The 19,010-nt window shown below is 43.9% G+C and overlaps 1 protein-coding gene across 17 annotated transcripts in view; it reads right to left on the minus strand.

The window, feature by feature from the left end:
* HDAC4 (histone deacetylase 4) overlaps positions 1-19,010 on the minus strand; it is a 248,512-nt gene that overhangs the window by 38,552 nt on the left and 190,950 nt on the right. For all 17 annotated transcript variants that reach the window (XM_066999846.1, XM_066999842.1, XM_066999843.1 and 14 more), the window contains 4 exons: positions 16,965-17,222; positions 14,645-14,831; positions 7,748-7,881; positions 1,270-1,390 (listed from right to left, as the gene is read on the minus strand). In XM_066999846.1, the coding sequence (XP_066855947.1) occupies positions 1,270-1,390; positions 7,748-7,881; positions 14,645-14,831; positions 16,965-17,222 (700 nt within the window). The remainder of the gene's footprint in view (positions 1-1,269; positions 1,391-7,747; positions 7,882-14,644; positions 14,832-16,964; positions 17,223-19,010) is intronic.

Genomic DNA, 19,010 nt, shown 5'->3' on the forward strand with positions numbered 1-19,010 from the left:
TTTCAGCGCCATACTTCAAGAACTTGCAGTGAAATCCGTCAGTGTGAAGGTGGTGCAACTGCAAATGAGGAGCCCTCTCAGATTTACTGGGGAAGATTTACACCCTGTTTCTTTGGACTGGTGGATACGACTTAACTCAAAGTGAGAGTTTTACACTACCAAGGATATGACATCGTAAATTTTTAAAACTGTACATACTAATTGCACCATCATTCAGCCAGAGATGTCTACTTTTCATTTCTCTGGGTTTTAAAGAGGTGGTAACTTAGCTAAAAATATAGTGCTAATTATATGTTTGAACAACTGGCTAATAGCTTTCCTCTTCGGGGTTCTCATGTACATACTTAATATGTTGCAAAAATCTTTCCAGCTCTTTTGCCACAACCATTGCAATATGCAGACCATCAAGTTAATCCTCTTTTTATATCGTTCAAAGTAAAGGTAATCCCCAAAATAAACTTTCTAAACTTCTAGAACTCTCTTTTTACTGATGCCCACAAGAGAACTTCCCCAACTGCCCCTCTGGCCTATCACCTACTCCTGCAAAAAGGAAAAAATAAAGGGAGAAGTCATCTCCATGACAGGAAGGTGCTAAAATCAATGTGATATGGTTATTTGGTTTCTATGGGTGGAGTTGGTTATCTGAACAACCATCCCCTAGATACTCTGCAGGGAAAAAGTCGATATTCTACAGCAGATGCAGTCCCGTTTTAGGGAAGATCCAGTCCCCAGTGAAAGGGATAAACAATCTTGTTCAAAATTAAACAAAATGTAGGACTATCTAAGAGGCCCCTGCATCTTTCTTGTGGATTATCCATACAAATCTGACAGCTATTTGTTGATGTTTATGCAGCTGGTTGGTGCTGGAGATCTAGGTCCTTAGCAGGGTGTTCCAGTTCCTACCAAGCAAAGAAGAACTTTCTAACATGCAGAGCAGAGTGTCCAAGGATACAATAGACTCTAAATTACCTTTCCTCCTCAGAGAGGGTTATTTTAGATTTTGAAGACATCGGTGCAAGGAAGGTGTAGCTATTTAAAAGGTTCAGAGATCACCTAAAGAACAGGAGATGTATCTTGCACTACCCATGTCAATGCTGAAAGTAGCAGAGGGAACAATTGTCTTGGGAAATGCCTATAACTGAGGCTGGCAGGACCCCCACATGCCCACCTTTCACACCACCAATGCTAAATGATTGCCAGTCGGGGCTGTGGACAGCAGCCTGAATGCTGGAGGTCAGGAAGGGGAGCCCTCCCCACAGCCAACGATACCTAGAAGTTTCTTGCTGTCCAGTTTCTGTCTGTTCAGAGGGTTTGTGCCGTACAGCAGCGTATGGGCTTCCGAGTGAACTGTCTGCAGCTCTTCTAGAGTTGCTTTTCTTCCACGAATACACTGAAAGAGGAAAGAAAAGGGGTGATGAAATCCCTGCTTAAATGCTCAACTCATTACTGAACTTTTTTCTTTTTTTTTCCTTTAACTTAGCAAGTCATAAAGACAGCAAGTAATAAATCTAATCTGGTTCTCACGTGAGAAAATCTTTTGTAAAGGAGATTTTGGTTTAATCCCTTATTCAAAATACTACCGTGACATAAAAAGTCATATTTGATTTTTTTTTTATGTTTGTTTTAAAAATATTTATCATAGCGTTTGATAAACTACAGAAGGATTGCTCAACTACTGATTATTCAGTATTTCAGCTATTAACCATTAGGAAGTGATTTACTGATGAAAATGTGGCCCAAAAATACTGCCCCCCATCTCCACTGCAATTATTAAGATAACCTGAAAAATTCTCCCCAAAACACCAGTTTCCAAACACAACCTTCAATCAATTAAGGGTAAACTACAGATTTACTGTTCTGAAATTGATCTCGGAAATCCTACAAGATTAAATTTATTATGAATTGTTTTCTTATACCGTGATGCATCTTGAGCTGGAAATACCATAGCATATATGCTCATCCCTGCTTTTGTTGGTGGTTGAACCCAAGAAGGGAAGGTGCACACTGAAGTCTTCATTGTAGATCATGGAAAAACTTTTACTCATGTCAGCAGGACTCAACTTCACTTTAAATTTTACAAAGTGGAAGTCTTTTCCCCTCTTTCCATAGGGTTCCAGCATGCTTTGGGGGCATATCTTTTGTTGCCATCACCCATTTGTGATGCAAAATGTGTTTGTAACAGCAAAGTGCTGTTCGGAGATGCTAGATCCCGTGCAGCATGAGGTGGTCTCTCCCATAGCAGCAAGGCAAGCAGATGGTGCCTGAGGGATAGCAGGTATTCCAGATGGGGCAACTGACTCCTGACAGTGGAAAATGCACCTCATCTTCTTAACTGGGAGCTTGTGAGTGCCCCCAGAATGTTGGCAGGGGAAATACACAGTGAGCTGACAAGTGCTGAGGTTTGGGGTAAGTCAAGAGGTGGCCATCTGAGAGCGGGGAAGGAGTTACTCTAAAATGAGGACTGCTTTGCGTCTGAAACTCGCGTGCACTCCCACCCCACCACCAGAACTGCATTTTAGAGGGCTTAGAATTACTTAGTGATTTTTTTTTGTTGTTGTGACTTGGTCTAAAACATTTTAAAAGGAGTTGTCATTTGGAGTGGTGGTTTATTTCCTACAGAAGAAACGACGTGATTATTCCTCTCCGTTACAGTATAACATAAGTAGTTGACAATAAGCATGCTGGAAGCTCTGAGAGCCCCTTGTGGAGAGCACACAAGCCGCAGCGACGAGTGTCACTGTGCTGGATGGTGCAAGGCCAGCATGTTCCTTGTCACATAGCGGGCACTGCACAGCCCTCACCGTGGCTCAATCAAAAGCATGCCAATTGCTTTTTTAAGACTTCCACGTTCCTGTGGAAGCAGTTTCCAACGAAATCCGAAAAGTGGATAGCTTAAGGAAAAAGAAAAAAGCCCAACACCCACATTCCTAAGAAGCACAGACTTTCAAATGGAAAACTTGTTCTAAAGCTAAGGTCAAAGAGTGCCCCTCACTCCCGGGACGCTGTGCAGGGCTGCTGCAGTTTGGGAAGCAGTGCCGTGCAACGCTTGCTTTGCAGGACTGTGCCGGACACAAGCGGTGCTGGAGGACAGGCGTCACCGCTTCGAAGGCACCGGCACTTGCAGCAAGGCAGCGCCTGCTGCAGCAACACCACCCCGGGGGGCGCAGGGACCCCCACCGCAGCGCACAGCCCCTGCCACCAGCACCTCCACGTATGAAGCACGGTCCAAAAAAACAACTTGAGGGAACTGTGTCCCAAAGCTTCAGCGTAAGCCTCCGTCCCACGTTTCAAAGCGCACAGGAAATCACTTTGTAAAATCATTTGAGCCATAAGGCAGCAGAAATCAAAGCACTGCAGGAGTGCTCATGCACTCTGGCTCTCGTAATTTTGGCATTTCTGCTCTCCAGTTCCTCTTTCATTTTCTCTGTGCTCTGCTTCACCACCTAGCATTTCCTGAGGTTAATGATGAGGCAAAAATACACCATCCCATTAAAGAGGCAATAATCACAAAAATGTTAGACCCAGAAGGGATGGAAATATCTGGCAAATCCCCCTTGAACTTTTATCCTGTCTTCGTTTTTTGTTCATGGTAAGTCAGTGTCAGTTACCTCGTACAGGCTTTTATACCTTCCCTTTCACCCATATGCCAGTTTTGTCCTTAGTTTTAATGTAAGGATATCCAGAAAGATAGGATATCCAAGGCAGACCTTGTCCCAGCCGCGGTCCCCTCTCCGTGCCACAAAAAGCCATGAAAATGGGTACAAAGCTTCTTTCCAGAGACTGATAGCACCACCTCCCTGGGCACAGGCTGGGTGCTCTGTGATGGCAAATCTTCGGTGTGGGGTGGCTCTCCGGAGGCTTCACCGCGCCGATGCCCAGCGGTTCGGCAGTGTCAGAGCGGGGACTGATCCTGCCCTCGAGCTGGACGCTGGCACAAGGCCATGTAAGGTAGGCTGTGCACGTCTCAGCTCTAGCAGATGGCCCAGCCCAGGGTCTGTTTTCCATGTCTGTCCTCCGCAGCTGCAATTAACCCGAGGGCTTGAGCTAGCAGCCCTTGTACTTTAAACAACGCAGGATTGCTGCCAGGACAGGCCTGGAGACGGACCCTGATTCAGGAACTCATTCTTCCCGATCCTGGTTGAGCAGTCCATGGATCTGATTATGTCCAAAACACACAGCAAAACCTATTGATTCCCTCATGCTTTTGATGAAGGCTGGGAGGATTATTCTACACAGTGATTGCAGGTTTTTGTTTGGGGGAGAGACTCTTTTATTGCGATTGCCTCAATTAGTATAATTGTTGCTTTTAAATTCTGTACATACACCAGAGTAATTGCCATATTTTATAAAGCTAACTTAATTAAACAAGCAATACTTTAAACCGCAGTTGTTCTTAAGTTTGGACAACTGCTTTCACTCCAAAGGGTCATCTTTAAACTTGTGCAACCCTGTCAGACTCTTACCTATCACACTGCAAATCTGGCGCACATTTTCCCCTCAGCTGGATGTAAAACAGCTTTTGGACAACTTCAGCAAATACATATCTGTTTCACTGCCGAAAGATGGGGGGAGGAGGGTGGTGGATGGGAAGCAATGTGCTTTTTCTGTTCTAAAAATATTCGTGCCCCTTATGGATCACTTCTATCACCTCCAAGAGAAATGGTAGGAACTCGGCACTTGGCAGGTTCTATAGAAGCCTCTGGGTTGCCTGATGAAAATGGGTTTTCACATTTCTGAAATTTCAAAGCAAGTATTTTTTTGCATGCATGATAAAATATTTATCTGCGAGCCCTTTTCTGGCTTGGGGCATGTGTGCAACAGAAACACCAAAAGAAAATTTCCAGGAGACAGAGAATTGTTTGAGCTTGCATGAAAAAACAGAGTTGGAATTTATTTCCAGCACGCAGTTGTGTGGGGAACAAGAGCTGCTGAACTCTTTCTGGAAGAGGAATGGGGATCCCAGTGGAGCTGCCTGATCCCATACACAGTGTATAGGATTATTTACTATGCAGGGTGCTGTGTTTTTATCCCTGGAGCAAATATTTGCAGCCAATAGAATCAAACTATACCCACACCCAGACCACAGCAAAGGACTGTTAAGGAAGCAAGAGGAAACATGAGGATAAGGAAATGTCAAAGTTCAAACTGTCCTTTTACAAACACAAGTTGTTATAAGTGGATTAACTGCATAATCACAAACAATTTTCACATCAGGCCCTTGGGCTTACTTAACTGGCTCATAATGTCTGAGGCACAGGACAACATACCTGCAACAGTGAAAACAAAACGAGTGTGCACAGAAGTGTCAGTCAGCAATACCAGCTAAAAAATAATGTAGAATAAAACAGAAACTCAGCAAAAAAGAAAAAATGTACTGCCTGGAAAAATGTTGAGTGTTATAATCTATGTGTTACTGTTACCTAATAATAATTCTGAAAATATTCACCTCTTTCAGGGTGCCTGAGAGTACTGCTATGCAGATTGAGCATTTATAATCCTTAAAAAGTTGTAGAAACATAACAGGCTGCACTGCTATTAAGTGTTACCATGCTGATATAAACAGCTCTTTTAAAGTTTTGCCTATCATGCACACCACTGCTGGTGAGGATGGAGAGGGAGCGCAGGGCATAGCTGCCCTTTCTGTCCTTCTCTGAGCTGTCTGCATAGGCAGCAGGGATTTGAAAAAATAACAGCAATTATTAGGCCAGGCTCCAAAATTCCTTCTAAATCAATTGTATCATTGAGTGTGTTCCACAAAATGAAGCTTTCTGCATGTTAAATCTAAATCTCCTGTCCTGTGGCAAGGAGACAAGCCCATCATCCCAGGTGATGCCAACAGCTCACGCACACACTCCGAGCTAGCAGCAGAGATCATTCCCATCAAAAAAGCTATCCCTTTGCCATGCCAAGTGCACGTGATGCAAAGGTTACCTTCGCTGATGGAAAACAAAGTGTATTTTATATTGCCCTACACTCTGCTTACTGGTAGGCAGGTTCTAACTGAGGAGCTTCAGAAATACTATGAAGGACAGGGGAGTGACCAAATGGTTTTGCACCATGGAAACGAATTACATCGGTCAAGGACAACAGAAGGTTGTCTGCAGCTCCAGAAGAAACCCTATCAAACAGAATATTGAAGTGAGGAGGCAGGAAGGAGACGGAGAAAGAGGGAAAAGCTGTGACCACAAATCCTGTGGGACAAGATAAAGAAAAACTTTCATGCAGGTCTGGGCAGGAGTAGGAGATGGTGGGGGTAAAGGAACAGGGAAGCTAACCAGAGAGAGCAGCAAGTGCATTTAGCACGGCTGGTTATCCTGAAATGGCAGGTCAGACCTTTAAGAAAGTCCTCAGAGAAGGAAATGGGAATCGAGGTAGGAAGCTAACATTACATATTCATCACTTTCAGAGAAAAGAAGTTAAGATGAGGCTGAATTTCACCATAAGGGAAACACAGGTGGAAAGGAAGTGAAGATCTAAACCAGCTCCTACGGTGAGAGCAACCTAGAATAACAATGGAAGGAAAAGAGCAGTTGTTTGGGATCCTACAATGAAGAACTTCATACATTATAGAACAACTATAGCACAAATCTAGGAGACAAGACAATTAGCACTGCACAATTTAACTACTACTTCTAAACAGAGGAGCTAAACAGCAGTGGGGTGCTTGTTTTTTTGTCAGACAGCATAATCCCAAAATTCAATTAAATGGATCTCCATAGACAGAATCAGGTTTGAATTTCTTCCTTGCTCTCCTCAGGGATAAATAAGGGTACAACAGGGGAATGCTATCTAATGGCAATGCTGCCACCACGTGGATGTATTTTCTGATTGCTCAGAAAATATTTCTAGCCAGATGCTGACATAAGTCAAATTTAGAGTGTGATGCAGTCCCCTCAAACACTGCATCAAAGAACAGATGAGCAAACACTGTTGTTAATTTATCATTCCTATTAGATCTGAATAATAATAAATATTAATCATTACTCCTTTTATTTTAATAACTTTTCTCATAGTTTGCTTTGCTCTTAAAACATGCTTGTCCAATAAAATTAATTTAAGCACCTGTGATGGAACAGTGTTTAGTTACATCCTCCTACCCTCATTCCTCTTACAGTATTTTCACTGTAGGCTGACCATTAATTATCAAGGAGTATTAAAAAAGTTATTAAACCACAGAAATACAAACTTCTTGCTCCACAGCTCCTGTTGTTATGATTGGAGCGATATCAAATGACGTGGTTACTTCAGTTTGTGCTCTTATTTTTGGCCGCTTCAAAGTTCAGCACTTGATAGGGACTTCCATTTTACAGGGAACAGGGCCGAAAATTACATAAGCAGCTTCACTGCAAACAGTACAGTTCACATCAGGCAAGAGCGTTCTCCAGTGTTTCACAAAATTTGTAACAGTCATCGCAATGCAATGAAATCGGATCGCTAGAAACGCACTCCTGACATGCAAACGCACGAGCATAAACAGTCATCTAGGAATGGATTAAATTTAAGCCACATATGGCAAAACACTGCCAACAGCTGGAGCTATAAAAATCTGAGGCCGGAATGCAGCATAAAGTTTGCACGTCCAGGTAGCGATCATCAGTCCGAGCTGCAGGTTGGGTGTACGCGCTACCTTCCATCCCAAAAATCAGCCCCTGAAGCTGCCTGCCATCCAGCAGCCGGATCAGGCAGGCAAACCCAAGGGCTGTTTCTCGCAGGCCCCCCAGTCGCTCCCCGCCAGTGCTGGCATTACCTCACACTTGCCACGGAGACCCGTCTCCTGCAGCCGGGACCAGATGCTCTGGATCCTCCCCGCGTGCTCGGGGTGGCTGTTTGTGTTTCCACAGGTACACTGGTGTTTCAGCATCAAGGTGTCGTAGACAAGGCCTGCAGCAGAGGTTACAAAATTGCTCTCAGTGAAAGAAACTACTTTGCCAGATGTATGGAAAAAAAAAACACATTTTTTTTTGGTCTACCACACTTTGCATTCAAGAGAGCACTTATAGACAAAGGCAGCGTGTGTTTCACCAGGAACCACAGAGCTCTAAGAAATGACAGTCCGAGACACTGGGAAATGAGGTGGGCAGCTGCTTTGAAACAGAACCAGACCTGCAGTGATCCCTTCCATTAGATATCCTCAACAGATACAGACAAGAAATGAGTCAGTCGCCACCATCACTGCAGGCTGAAGCTGTGAGAGTGACAGGAGGAGGTGACAAATGACAACATCGGTACGAGTACAGGCATGCCGGCGCAGGAACATGATCTAGAGGGGGGCTGACTTACAACTTGTCCACTGGGTACCTTTATAATTACTGCTAAAATGACTCTAGGGCTTAGGATTAAAAACCAGAAGGAATAAGTCATTAGCAGGCGCTATGTTTCGTAAAATAGTTTGTGCTGAAGTCTTTGCATCAACATTATTTGACAACATACTAATTAAGTCTATTAGCACACACTTGGGCATAATTATTCAGCACGATATGTAGGTATTTAGCCGTGTTGTTTCATTTTAACGTGGGAGTCAAGCAGCTAAATCCCTTTGCATTACCAAGTATTTATGGCATGACAACAGCGTAGGAGACTGCTTCATGCTCCGGAGCTGCCCGGGTACGTTTCTGGAACGGGAGCTACGATTTCATAGCCAATGTTCCACTGAAGAGAACCAGCAGTTCCTCCGCAGCCATGCGCTCCTGGTGACAAAAGACCTTTTCTGCACTTAAGTAGAAGAGACGCAGTCAGATGTTTAAATCCGTCCTTCCCTTCAGCCAGCAGCTCCAGAGAACAGAAGAAAAGGGGGCTTCGAGGGGTATGGTTTCTGGCAGGGAGTGCCTGTCCGAAAGCACAGTATAGACAGGCAAGTGAAAGGTCTTGAAGAGAATCCAAAGCCTCTGAATTAGGAGCGAAGGCGGGAGTTTCTCCCAGACCCAGCGCTGAAGGGTCTGCACTCCAGCCCCTACTGCTCCTCCTAAATCCCACCAGAGCGTACCTACGCTGTGCTTGGCAGCGCGAAAGCAGCTTGCGGGGCTTACCTGAGCTGGCTTTCACGTAAGCAGTTCAAGTACTGATAAACAGCACAATTTGCAACTGCATGGAGTTCAAAGAGACCTGTAAAATAAGGCTCTGAGAACACACATGGACACGTAGCCTGGAGCTGAGCTCCGTGCTGCTGCCTGTACCCATGCTAGCTAGTCTGACTGGTGCTGGAATCACACCTTTTGACTGCGTGTAGGCATGTTCTGCCGCTGAAAAATTTGGCCTTCCCCTCTGAAGCAAACTCTGGCACTGACACTCTCAGCTATTCCCCCTTAGGGAAGGTGCCTGGCAGTTCCTCTCTTTGCTGTAGGTGAGTGCAAGGAAAAAAAAAACAACGTTTTCAGTTCTAGGAAGGGAACAAGGCGCTTGTTAATTGACTGACTTTGGGTTAGCCAAAGTTCAGTTAAACAAGATTGTGCTGCAGAGCTCTGTAGGGGCCTCCTGTGTTGTAGTGACCATCAAACTTCATCAGGAGCTGCTGGGCAAAGCCTAGTGCTGTAAATGCCACCTGCAAAGGTGTGGACCAGTGGTAAGGCTGGCTGCCCACCAAAACTCCCCAGTTTATTCAAACTGGCACAAGGTCTGTAGATGCTTGCACGTGTTTCCTCTGAGGTTAATTCAGTTTTGAAGGAAAGTCATATTCAAGGGATGTCAGGCACTTTGGCAAAGTATTTGTTAGCACAAAGATTCCCATGTAGGCTCTTCCTAGACCCTCATGGGGCTGCACTAGGTTTGGCTAAATTGCTGATATTAAACCACGAAAAGTGGTTCTGTCTTCTCTGGCTTCCAAACATATCTATGGGGACTTCAATTATACGTTACAGATTTAAAGCAAAACAGTGCATGTGTACATATTAAACATACATATTCACACTCAAAAAATAGCCATGAATTTAAGCAAAAAGAAGTACAAGCAACAAGTCGGTCACCAGGTAGCTGCTGACCCTGCTGGGCGCACCCCTGGCACCCCCTCAGGGCACAGCCACTGGCATGTGCATTGCCTTGCCAGAGACAGACTGTACCGCAGCACGGGATGAATACACCCGTAACTTACCATTGTTCAAATTTTGGCAAAACAATAAAACAACAAGCCCAGCCAGAATCCTGAATCTGAGACGTTCTCGCTAGCATTGCTCTAAGTGTACCTTGCTACAAAGCCAGGTATGTGGGGATTTACCCACAGCCTACAAATTTTAAAATTAACTCTTCAGAACAAGGAATAAGTAAGAATACTGTCATGTGTAATCTGAGGCTAGTTCATATCACACCTTCATGAGTTTCGGGAAAAATCAAGCCCTTCCAAGCAGTTACAAGTACTTTTTAAGCAGCCTTTTCTGCTTGCCTCCTGGATTCCCAGACGATGCTTAATCCTGTTGCTTTGACAAATCTTTTCGTTGCTTGGGAGCTGGGCACAACTTGACAGTGAATTATACTGGTTGCACTGCAAAGCTGGAAGGGGTCTAACACTATTTAAAGAGTCAGGATGAGAATCTGTGCTGCAATCTGTGTTTCTTTTTAAAGGTGTTTTTCTCAAGTCTCCGAGCTTTAAATAGTAACTACTGTAATACCATCGCGATGTAACTGTAGGTATGTAGGCAAAGCAATGTCTAGCCAGATTAAAAGCCTCTGTCTCATTCCCTGGTTTGTGCCTGGTAATACTGGTAGGGCAGAAGTCAACACTGATCAAACCAGAGATAAATACAAATGAAAATCTAGCTTTTTGCATTGACCTTACGTTCTTCAGTTGCTCCTGTGACTCCTGCAGTGCAGCAGATTTGCCAGTGGCCTCCCATTTTTTCATCTGCATCCACAAATGCGGGAAAGCTGCAGGTGTGTTTAAAACGTGTACGTACATCTAAAATGGACTTTCCTAACAGCCTACTCAAGTTAAGGTAGGCAAAATAGTTAAAGAAAAGGTTTTCAGAAAATGTGGTGGTAGGATGCCTACTCATCCCTATTTCTTAAGTTAATGGGCACTACAGTGGGGTTTATATAATTCAGTTGAGGTATAAAGTTTCCTCACTCCCAACAATTCACTGATAACAGCAATGTCTCAATGAAGTTCTTCTGTACCGAAACATTAAACCATTGGAAAGAAGGGAAATGTTCCAAGTTGCTTACTGTGGCTAGGGACACTCAGATGAAGACACACGCACAAAGGAAAACTTGATAATTTGAGCTTAAAATACTAAACTACTTTGGCCATTACAAGTTAAATTAAGTGATCCTGGAAGCAATACTCTTTAAGACATGAGAACAATCGTTTTTAAAGGTCAGCACTAAAGTATAACCAACTCGCCTTTCTTGGCAGAGCAAACATATGATTTGAGGTTCAGATAATTATATTGCTCTGCACAGGAGAGAATAAATGCCTTCATCAGAAATGAAAAATACTTTAATGCAGAACATCAGAATAATTTGTGGAACCTTTTTTACAGGAGATCAGAGACTGGATAATTGGAGCTATGCAAATTAATGGCCTAACCTGAGAAGTCTTTTATTCAAGTGTGTAGAACAGTGCACACAGAAATAGTCATTAAAGTCAAGGAGGCTACTTGTGCTAGCGAGGGCAAGTTCAAGGACTAGCTTTCTTTTATATTCTAGTACGAAGGAAAATTAAATGTCATGCTTCAGGACACAAAACTGACTGCTTGAAGAAGTCAGGAAGGGCACTGTTTTCACTTTCATGTGCAGTAATGCACATCATGTTTGAGAAGTGTATTATGTTGTTCTTTTCCTATACCTTTGAAGTCTCAGGTACTGGTCACTGACAGAGACAGGAAAATAAATTATACATAAAAAACAAAATTTCAAGCTGTCTGGTCCTAACTCTGTCCAGAGAAAGCATTAGCCCTTTCTACACAGTATTCTGAACACGAAAGAGATGAACTGTTCCTTTGTCTGTTGGACAATAACTGATCTCTTAGGAGCCACATTTGTGTCTGGAGTAATCATTGCTGGCTTCATTAGGGCCATTGAACAAGGTTTGTTTTATCCTGCCTTCTCACAAAATGATCAAAACAATTCAAATCTTAATCTCTCTGAAATCCAAAGCACATAACTGTGTTAGAATCAGTCTCCAATGCAGCCACTTATCAAACAGATGGATTCTCCTAGTGAAAAAGAAGCCCGATGCACTTTGGCACCGCGTGCTTTGAAAAATACCCAAGGCTTTAATTTCCTGTATTTCAAAGAAAAGTTCAATCCTAGTGATTAAGCTTTAGTATCCACCTCCAAAAACAGGATCTCCGACACACTGTAGACTACTTCAAGAAAACAGAACCAAGCTAACTCGTGCACACATGCTCAAATTTCTGAGATGTCTGCCCTTCCTTTCTGTGCCTGCATGCCCAGAGTAGTAGGCTCTTTTTTTTCCTGCCACTGTAAGTAAATAGTGCTGGTTAATTAAACTGGTGCTTCGCCTGGGTAAGAATGCATGTGGGGAACACAGGAACTCCGCTTGTCTGAAAAACTTCTCCTTGGGAAATAAAAAAGGGAAGGAAACAGAGGTTTCACGGCCTGAACATGGAGAGGGTTTTAAGTTTGCTAAGCATAAAGAAAAATGGTGGAAATAGAATTTTACCCTCCTTCAAAATTGTCATGCATCCATCTTCCATAAATCTGGCAAGAGGAAGCTCACCTTTTACACTCTCCACCTTTACTACTGCCAGTGAATGCCAAAAACCACTTTCTCCCTTAACAGCAGTTCATTGTGTTTTCCCTCCTCCATTCACCTAGCACAAACACACAGAACTGCACAAGATAGAAGGCAGTGGAAAAATGAGGTCCTGGGAGTCTGGACATGGATAAATAGCACAAAAAGGATGTTTAACAGGTGAAGCACATGAAGCATTTTTCATATCGCTCTGGATTAAGTAAATGTACAGTACTATATAAAAGCAATGCAGTATTCCACCTTTTAAATGATTTATTTTTAACCCTTCCTCTAAGAAAAATGAATCATAACACTGTAACAGTGTGTTTCCAAAGCAGCACTGTTCTCAAAATCTGCATTCCTACTGTTACATTCTTATGTAATTTTAAATGAAATTCAGAGGCACATATCTGAGTAAAACATATATCCTCTGGTAGGAAATGTTACTGTATGCTCAACGTCTTGCATATGATTGACAAGGCAACTTAAATAGCGGAGGAGGAGAAGGGAAGAAAGAAAAAGGAATGAATAATCTCTTAAAGTAGGGCCAGGCTTCCTTACTTGTTTTCAAAGCACCAAGGTTTGGGGTCTAAGTGTATTAGATGCTCAAGTTTCATCCGGTTTGACTGTGAGCCAGAGGACTACCCTTCTTTGTATCCTTGGCAAAAGCCAAAAGCTAGAACAATCTTGATGCTGTAACTGGCTGCATTACAAAAGTAGTTTTGCTAAAATTCAATGTTTAAACATTAGCAGCAGATGGAGACTTGAAGGGCTGATTTGCAAAAATTAGGTACTACCTGGACTTTTACAGAGCTGGTTGCACATGCTTCCCACCTGCAACTAACAGCTGAAGAACAAAGTCAGATTTAATGCATCACTATTACTATACCATCAGTATCTGAAAATAAATCTAATTCACAGTGATGGTTTTAATGATGTTTTTAGATTGGGTTAAATAAGATTAAATGAACAAACCAAAGAGAAACAAAATCATGAGCTGCCCTTAATTGCAACATTTTTTTCTCCTTTCCTCAGGGCACACGTCACATGGCAAAATGTTCATTCACAAAATAAAGCTTGACATTCGGGGAAGAAGGTGGACTTCAGAATAAGTCCACCTAATCACCTAACATAGGACTTGAAAAGTTACACATATTTAACTTTTACTAAAGCTACTGAATAAGCAGAAAGGGTTTTGGTGGAAAAAGGTTGGTTTTAAGCCCTCACTGACTTAGGTAAAACATTTATTCCTCACCTTTAAACTTTGTGGGGAGACTTAACACCTTTTTTGCATTTCTGGTTTTCAGTAGACACATGGAGAATTGCACTCATAATTTTCTTTCGAGACAAAGACTGACCAGGTAAGAAAACGCTCTTCAGCCTCTTTCTGCACACTGACAACTTGAAATAATCAACTCGCCTCACTTTTCCTAACCTACAGGCACAGACTCCTGGGCAGAGATTATGTTGCAGAAGGAGGGGTAGTCTGGCACAGAGCCCGGACTGGATAACTTATGGCATGAGATTGCGCAGGGACTGGAGAAGGTGCAGAAAATACAACTGATAGATACTGCGTTTGGCATGCTGTCCTTTTTCAATAACATCGCCTCTCTCCTCCTTGCATGTAAATCAGCCTTGTCACAGCATATGACTTGTCCTTTCTTTCTGGAGATATATAATTAAAGTACTAGGCTATGTTTCTATTGATTTTTGCAGTTTATTTTTTCTCTGGACTATAGGGTGTCTGTCCCTCTAGGGAAGGAAAAGGCAGCACAACAGGGCATAAGACGACTGATGCTATTCTCAAAGACAACAGGATATTACAGAGTCCACAAACACATCTGAGATTCAGACCCCAGACATGTGGCCTCGCAGGGACACAGGGAAGAAAAACACAACATAAAGCAAAACGGTTACCACAGCCCCACCGATTCAGTTTCCAGGGCCCCAAAACATTACCTGTTGTGAACCTTGGCTTAGTGGGTGGCTCCTGTACGGACATAGGGAAGGTGGCCGAGGCAGGCGAGGACTGTGCGCGGGACAGAGGCCGATGGCCTCCGAAGGAGACGGGCATGCCAGCTGCCTCCAGTGACGCCTGGTAGTTTCTCAGCTGGTGAATGCGCTGCTGCTCCAACAGGAGGGCTTGCTGTGGGGAGAAGAGGCAGCTACTGAACGTCTGCATGGTGCCCTCATGGAAGGGCTTTTAAGGGTTTTTAAAGTCTGCAAGCTTGGACCCATTTCCCTGATAACCGAGCACAAACCTGTGCAACAAATGAAGACATCTGTGCTGTTTGAGTGAGCTCAGGCAAGAGGCAGCGCAGCATGTTCACCCCGCAGCCCTGAAGCTGGTGCACGCTGGCAGCACCATCAGCAGAAACAGCCCCATTGTCCCCCCAATTCAGCCACGTCTTCCTGCCCCCATGCCCCCCAGCACCGCACTGGTGCATGGAGCAGAGCCACGCACCAGACCTGGGACAAGGGGGAGTTTTCAGCTGAGCTACGCCATCAGCTGGACAGGCTCCCGACCAGAAAGAACGGCTGTTCCAGCTCACCATGCTCAAACTACAGCGTAACGAGGTTCCCTCTCCTCTTTGAGGCAAAGCAATTGCAAAGGACATAGCATATTTAAGACTGCTCAGGTGGGACTGCTACACTTTTGGAGGCACAGTACCCCTGTGGTCCATCACTAGCAGTACGTCATGTTGTGTTTCGTTATTTATTCTTACTAAGGAAACGAGGCCTACATGTGGTTGTATAAATCAGAGAAATAACTTTGCACAAGCACGGTTGGCAATGGCACTGATCCCTCAAGGCAGCGCTGTTATGAAGACCGTGCCACTCAATAAGGAACTGGAAATGAAGGCTCTGAGCTGCAGCCAGGGACGCTCACGTGGGGCCCTCGAGCTGGCCCCGCGGTGCCGGGGAGACAGCAGCGAGCAGCTAAATGCAAATGACTGCACAGAGCAACCAATTTGCACCTGATTCACAGACACTGCAACTGCAAGCCTGGCACCAGTCCGCCTTCCCTAGCCAAGGGCTGTGGATTTGCTCAGAGAGCTACACCCTGGCATGGCTACAGCAATCTGTTCTTGGCTGAAGATCCCACGCAGGGGTTACTCAAGGCCCCAGGTACAGTCAGGCGCTCAGTGCTACGGGCTGCAGGGATGAGTAGAGCACTGGTGCCTTAAGAGAATCACAACCCTCTCACTTTCATTACCGCTACCACAAATGGTGTTTTATGGGAGACTGCCACATAACTGGGAGATTATGTTATGCTGCGTTGTTACTGGATTTACTGCTTGTAATCCACACGCCTCTGGTGTTTACTGTCCAAAGTGAGCACACCTGGGATCTCTGGGATCTGCAGTACTGAAGAAGGAATCACCTTCAAGAAAACCACTTTGTCACCTGTTCCCTTATCCAGCCCTCCTGTGGGGCAGTCAGTTTGTTTTAAGACATCAGAATAAAACTAAATCCTCTGCTAGTATTTAGTGCTCAGAAATGTTAAGATATGTGTTGTCTTCCCAAAGAAACAGAAAGTGGTTGAGTGGCTGCAAATACACTGACTGCATTTTGTGCGTATGATCCAGGTTCTCTTCTCTGGGACTTCTGAATTGACATTGTGACTCCAGGGAAGGATGGCACTGATTTTACTTGCAGATTTCTTTCTGTACCAAATACTCAGAAGGCGGTTTACCCCTACCTTTTCTCCCTTAGAGTACTATAAAGAGGTCACAAAAAGCCAAGTCCCAAATGGTCGCTGTGATAATGTAGGGATTTACTTTTCAAAGCAACTTCACTGCTTCCTTGCAAGGCTTTTTGTCGCCTTCCCATCCCAGAGGCTCCTAAATACAGCACTCTCATAAACACCAGGACTTGTCCTCGCTGTAGACAACATGCTGCTATGCTTTGTTATGTGTCTGCAAGCTCAGGCTGTATTTGTCAGTTTAGTTTAGTGCTAACCTTCCCATTCTCTATACATACAAGGGTAGCTTGTTCCTTTATGATGATTATAATCCACCATTAAAATGCTGGTAAAATCTTGAACTATTTTTTGGGCATTTGGGTTTGTTGCAGACATGGTTTTGTACCAGTAACTAACAGATTTCTAACACTTACTCCTAGCAGCTGTAAATATCTGAGGTGAGGGATGGCTAGTGTCCTGATTTTAATACACAATAGCAATACATAGATTCAGCCCCTTACTCCGGATGCTGCTAAACTCCATCAAACACCAAGGAGCCCGGTGCTAGGAGCCCCAAGCATATTTTGAGCTCACCTGACGGAAAAGCAGCTCCTGCTCAGCCTGCCTCTGCCCAGACTCCAGCTCCTGCTGTGGCTCGGCTTCCTCCTCATCGCTCTCAATGGGTTCTTGCTTCACTTGCACCATGTTGGCCAGCCCTGGGGCCTCCTTTTGGCTTGCGACTCTGTCGCTGTATGGCTCCTCCAAAAGGGCTTGGTGTTCTCGTAACTCTTCTTCTGTCTCCTCCGGGTGGCTTTCATGCTGGCGAGCTGGCTCATTGGGTTTTGATATTATCTGAAAACACCCCAGACGTTAATTGATGAATAAAACGTAACTCATTACAGGTGAATTTGACTGTGTTCTCTTCAAAGAATCAGCTTCATGAAAAGAGAAACTGTGAATCCCATCTTATAAACACTGTCCAAAACAACAGTGCAAGGGAAACCCTTGCACCAGGTTAGCCTCAGCATTAAGTTATCAGAGAAATTCTTTGTCCCAAGTAATCATGGCTCTTCAGTTTCCACTTCATTTCCCCCCTAAAGTAATCAGAACCTCTTAAGCCTACAGACCTACGGATGCTACTTGAATTCACAAGCAGCTTAACAACCAGCAATACATTTAGCAATTAAAATCCTGAAAAAAAGTAACAGAGACAAATCCTCTGAGGGTTTCTGCTTCATTGTTTGTCCAGCTTCGTCTGGAATCACCCCATTAATTTTATGTTTAAAGGGGGATACCATCATCAAGATTCCTCCAAAACTTGCATTCTCATGAAATTTGTTAAGAAGAAACCGAAACACTAAACTTACAGCATCTGTACAGAAACAAACTGCAAGAAGAGCATCATTCTAACCACACCTTCCTAACTAGGGGTAGTGAGCTTCCCCGAAAGTGTAAGCTAAAACAAAAGGGAACAATATAATTTTCACCGTAATTCACACAAGTCAAACTTTTTGAAATATATCAGTGAGATAAAATTCTCAGTGCTTGGTCTCAGACTGCTTATGATTTTTATTTGGAGCAAAAAAACATGTGTACTGTTTTTAAATCCAGCAGAGGTAAATAAATCAATTTCCTTTCTTTAAAGGAGCTCAGACTGTACCCATTTCATACGCTTATAAAGAAACTGCTGAACTTTGAAAGCTGTCAGGGCAGAGCTTTAATAAGGATTAGGTCATTGGTATGAAAAGCAATATTGATTTTAAATCTAATAAAGCTAAATCAAAACACGGTTATTGAACACATGCAGAAGGACTGGCTACTTATAAGTAACTCACTCTTTGAGGAACATTGGCTCAAACCTGAAACTAAGCCTCTTTTCCCTAAATGTAAGAAGAGAGGTTCTGCCATATAACTTGAGCAAAGTTACACTAAGCAGGTTTAGGCATACAAAGGCCACATGAAGGATTCATCGCCTGCAAATATCACACCAAGGACAGCAAAAAATTGTTTGTAACTACAGCAGAGGATGTCACAAAACCAGGGCTCAAAGCTTCCTTTAACATCTGGGATTGCAAGGACGAGGACACAGGGCTACAGCTTTCTAGCACTGTGGATTACTGGGTTTTGGATGTCTCATCTCCTGAAAGGAACATTATATGCAGAGGGGCCTTATCTTATCTAGCTTGAGGCAAAAACCCTGTGGGGTTCACGTGAAGCCCCAGTACAGATGGTGGGTGCAGCCCATCCCTCTCAGTTATAAGAGGCAATGATTTTGTACTGATCAGTAACTGGTTGCACAGCTGCTGTTGGCAAGAGTGTTTGAGTTTCCGCAACCAGGGGATGCTCCTTGAGAGCCAACAGCTGCTTGGAAGAGATGAGATCCACCTAACTAGACGGGCTGGCCAACCTAAACTAAAAACAACAGGGGAGGGAGTGATTCCTCAACAAGCAGCTAAGACAGCTGGGGACAGGGTAGTCAAGCCAAGGGCCCGCTGTAGTGAAAAAACGACACGACAATCTACAGCACCAAACTGAAGTGGCATCTCTTTGAGTGCAGGCATGAGAAGGAGGAGCGTGCAGAAACACCTGGTAAGGAAAGCTCTCAAGCCTGTCCTGGGGAATTGGCACACTTGGATGCCT

Source organism: Anser cygnoides, chromosome 6, assembly GCF_040182565.1.
Source record: "Anser cygnoides isolate HZ-2024a breed goose chromosome 6, Taihu_goose_T2T_genome, whole genome shotgun sequence".
In the NCBI taxonomy this organism is placed as follows: Eukaryota; Metazoa; Chordata; class Aves; order Anseriformes; family Anatidae; genus Anser; species Anser cygnoides.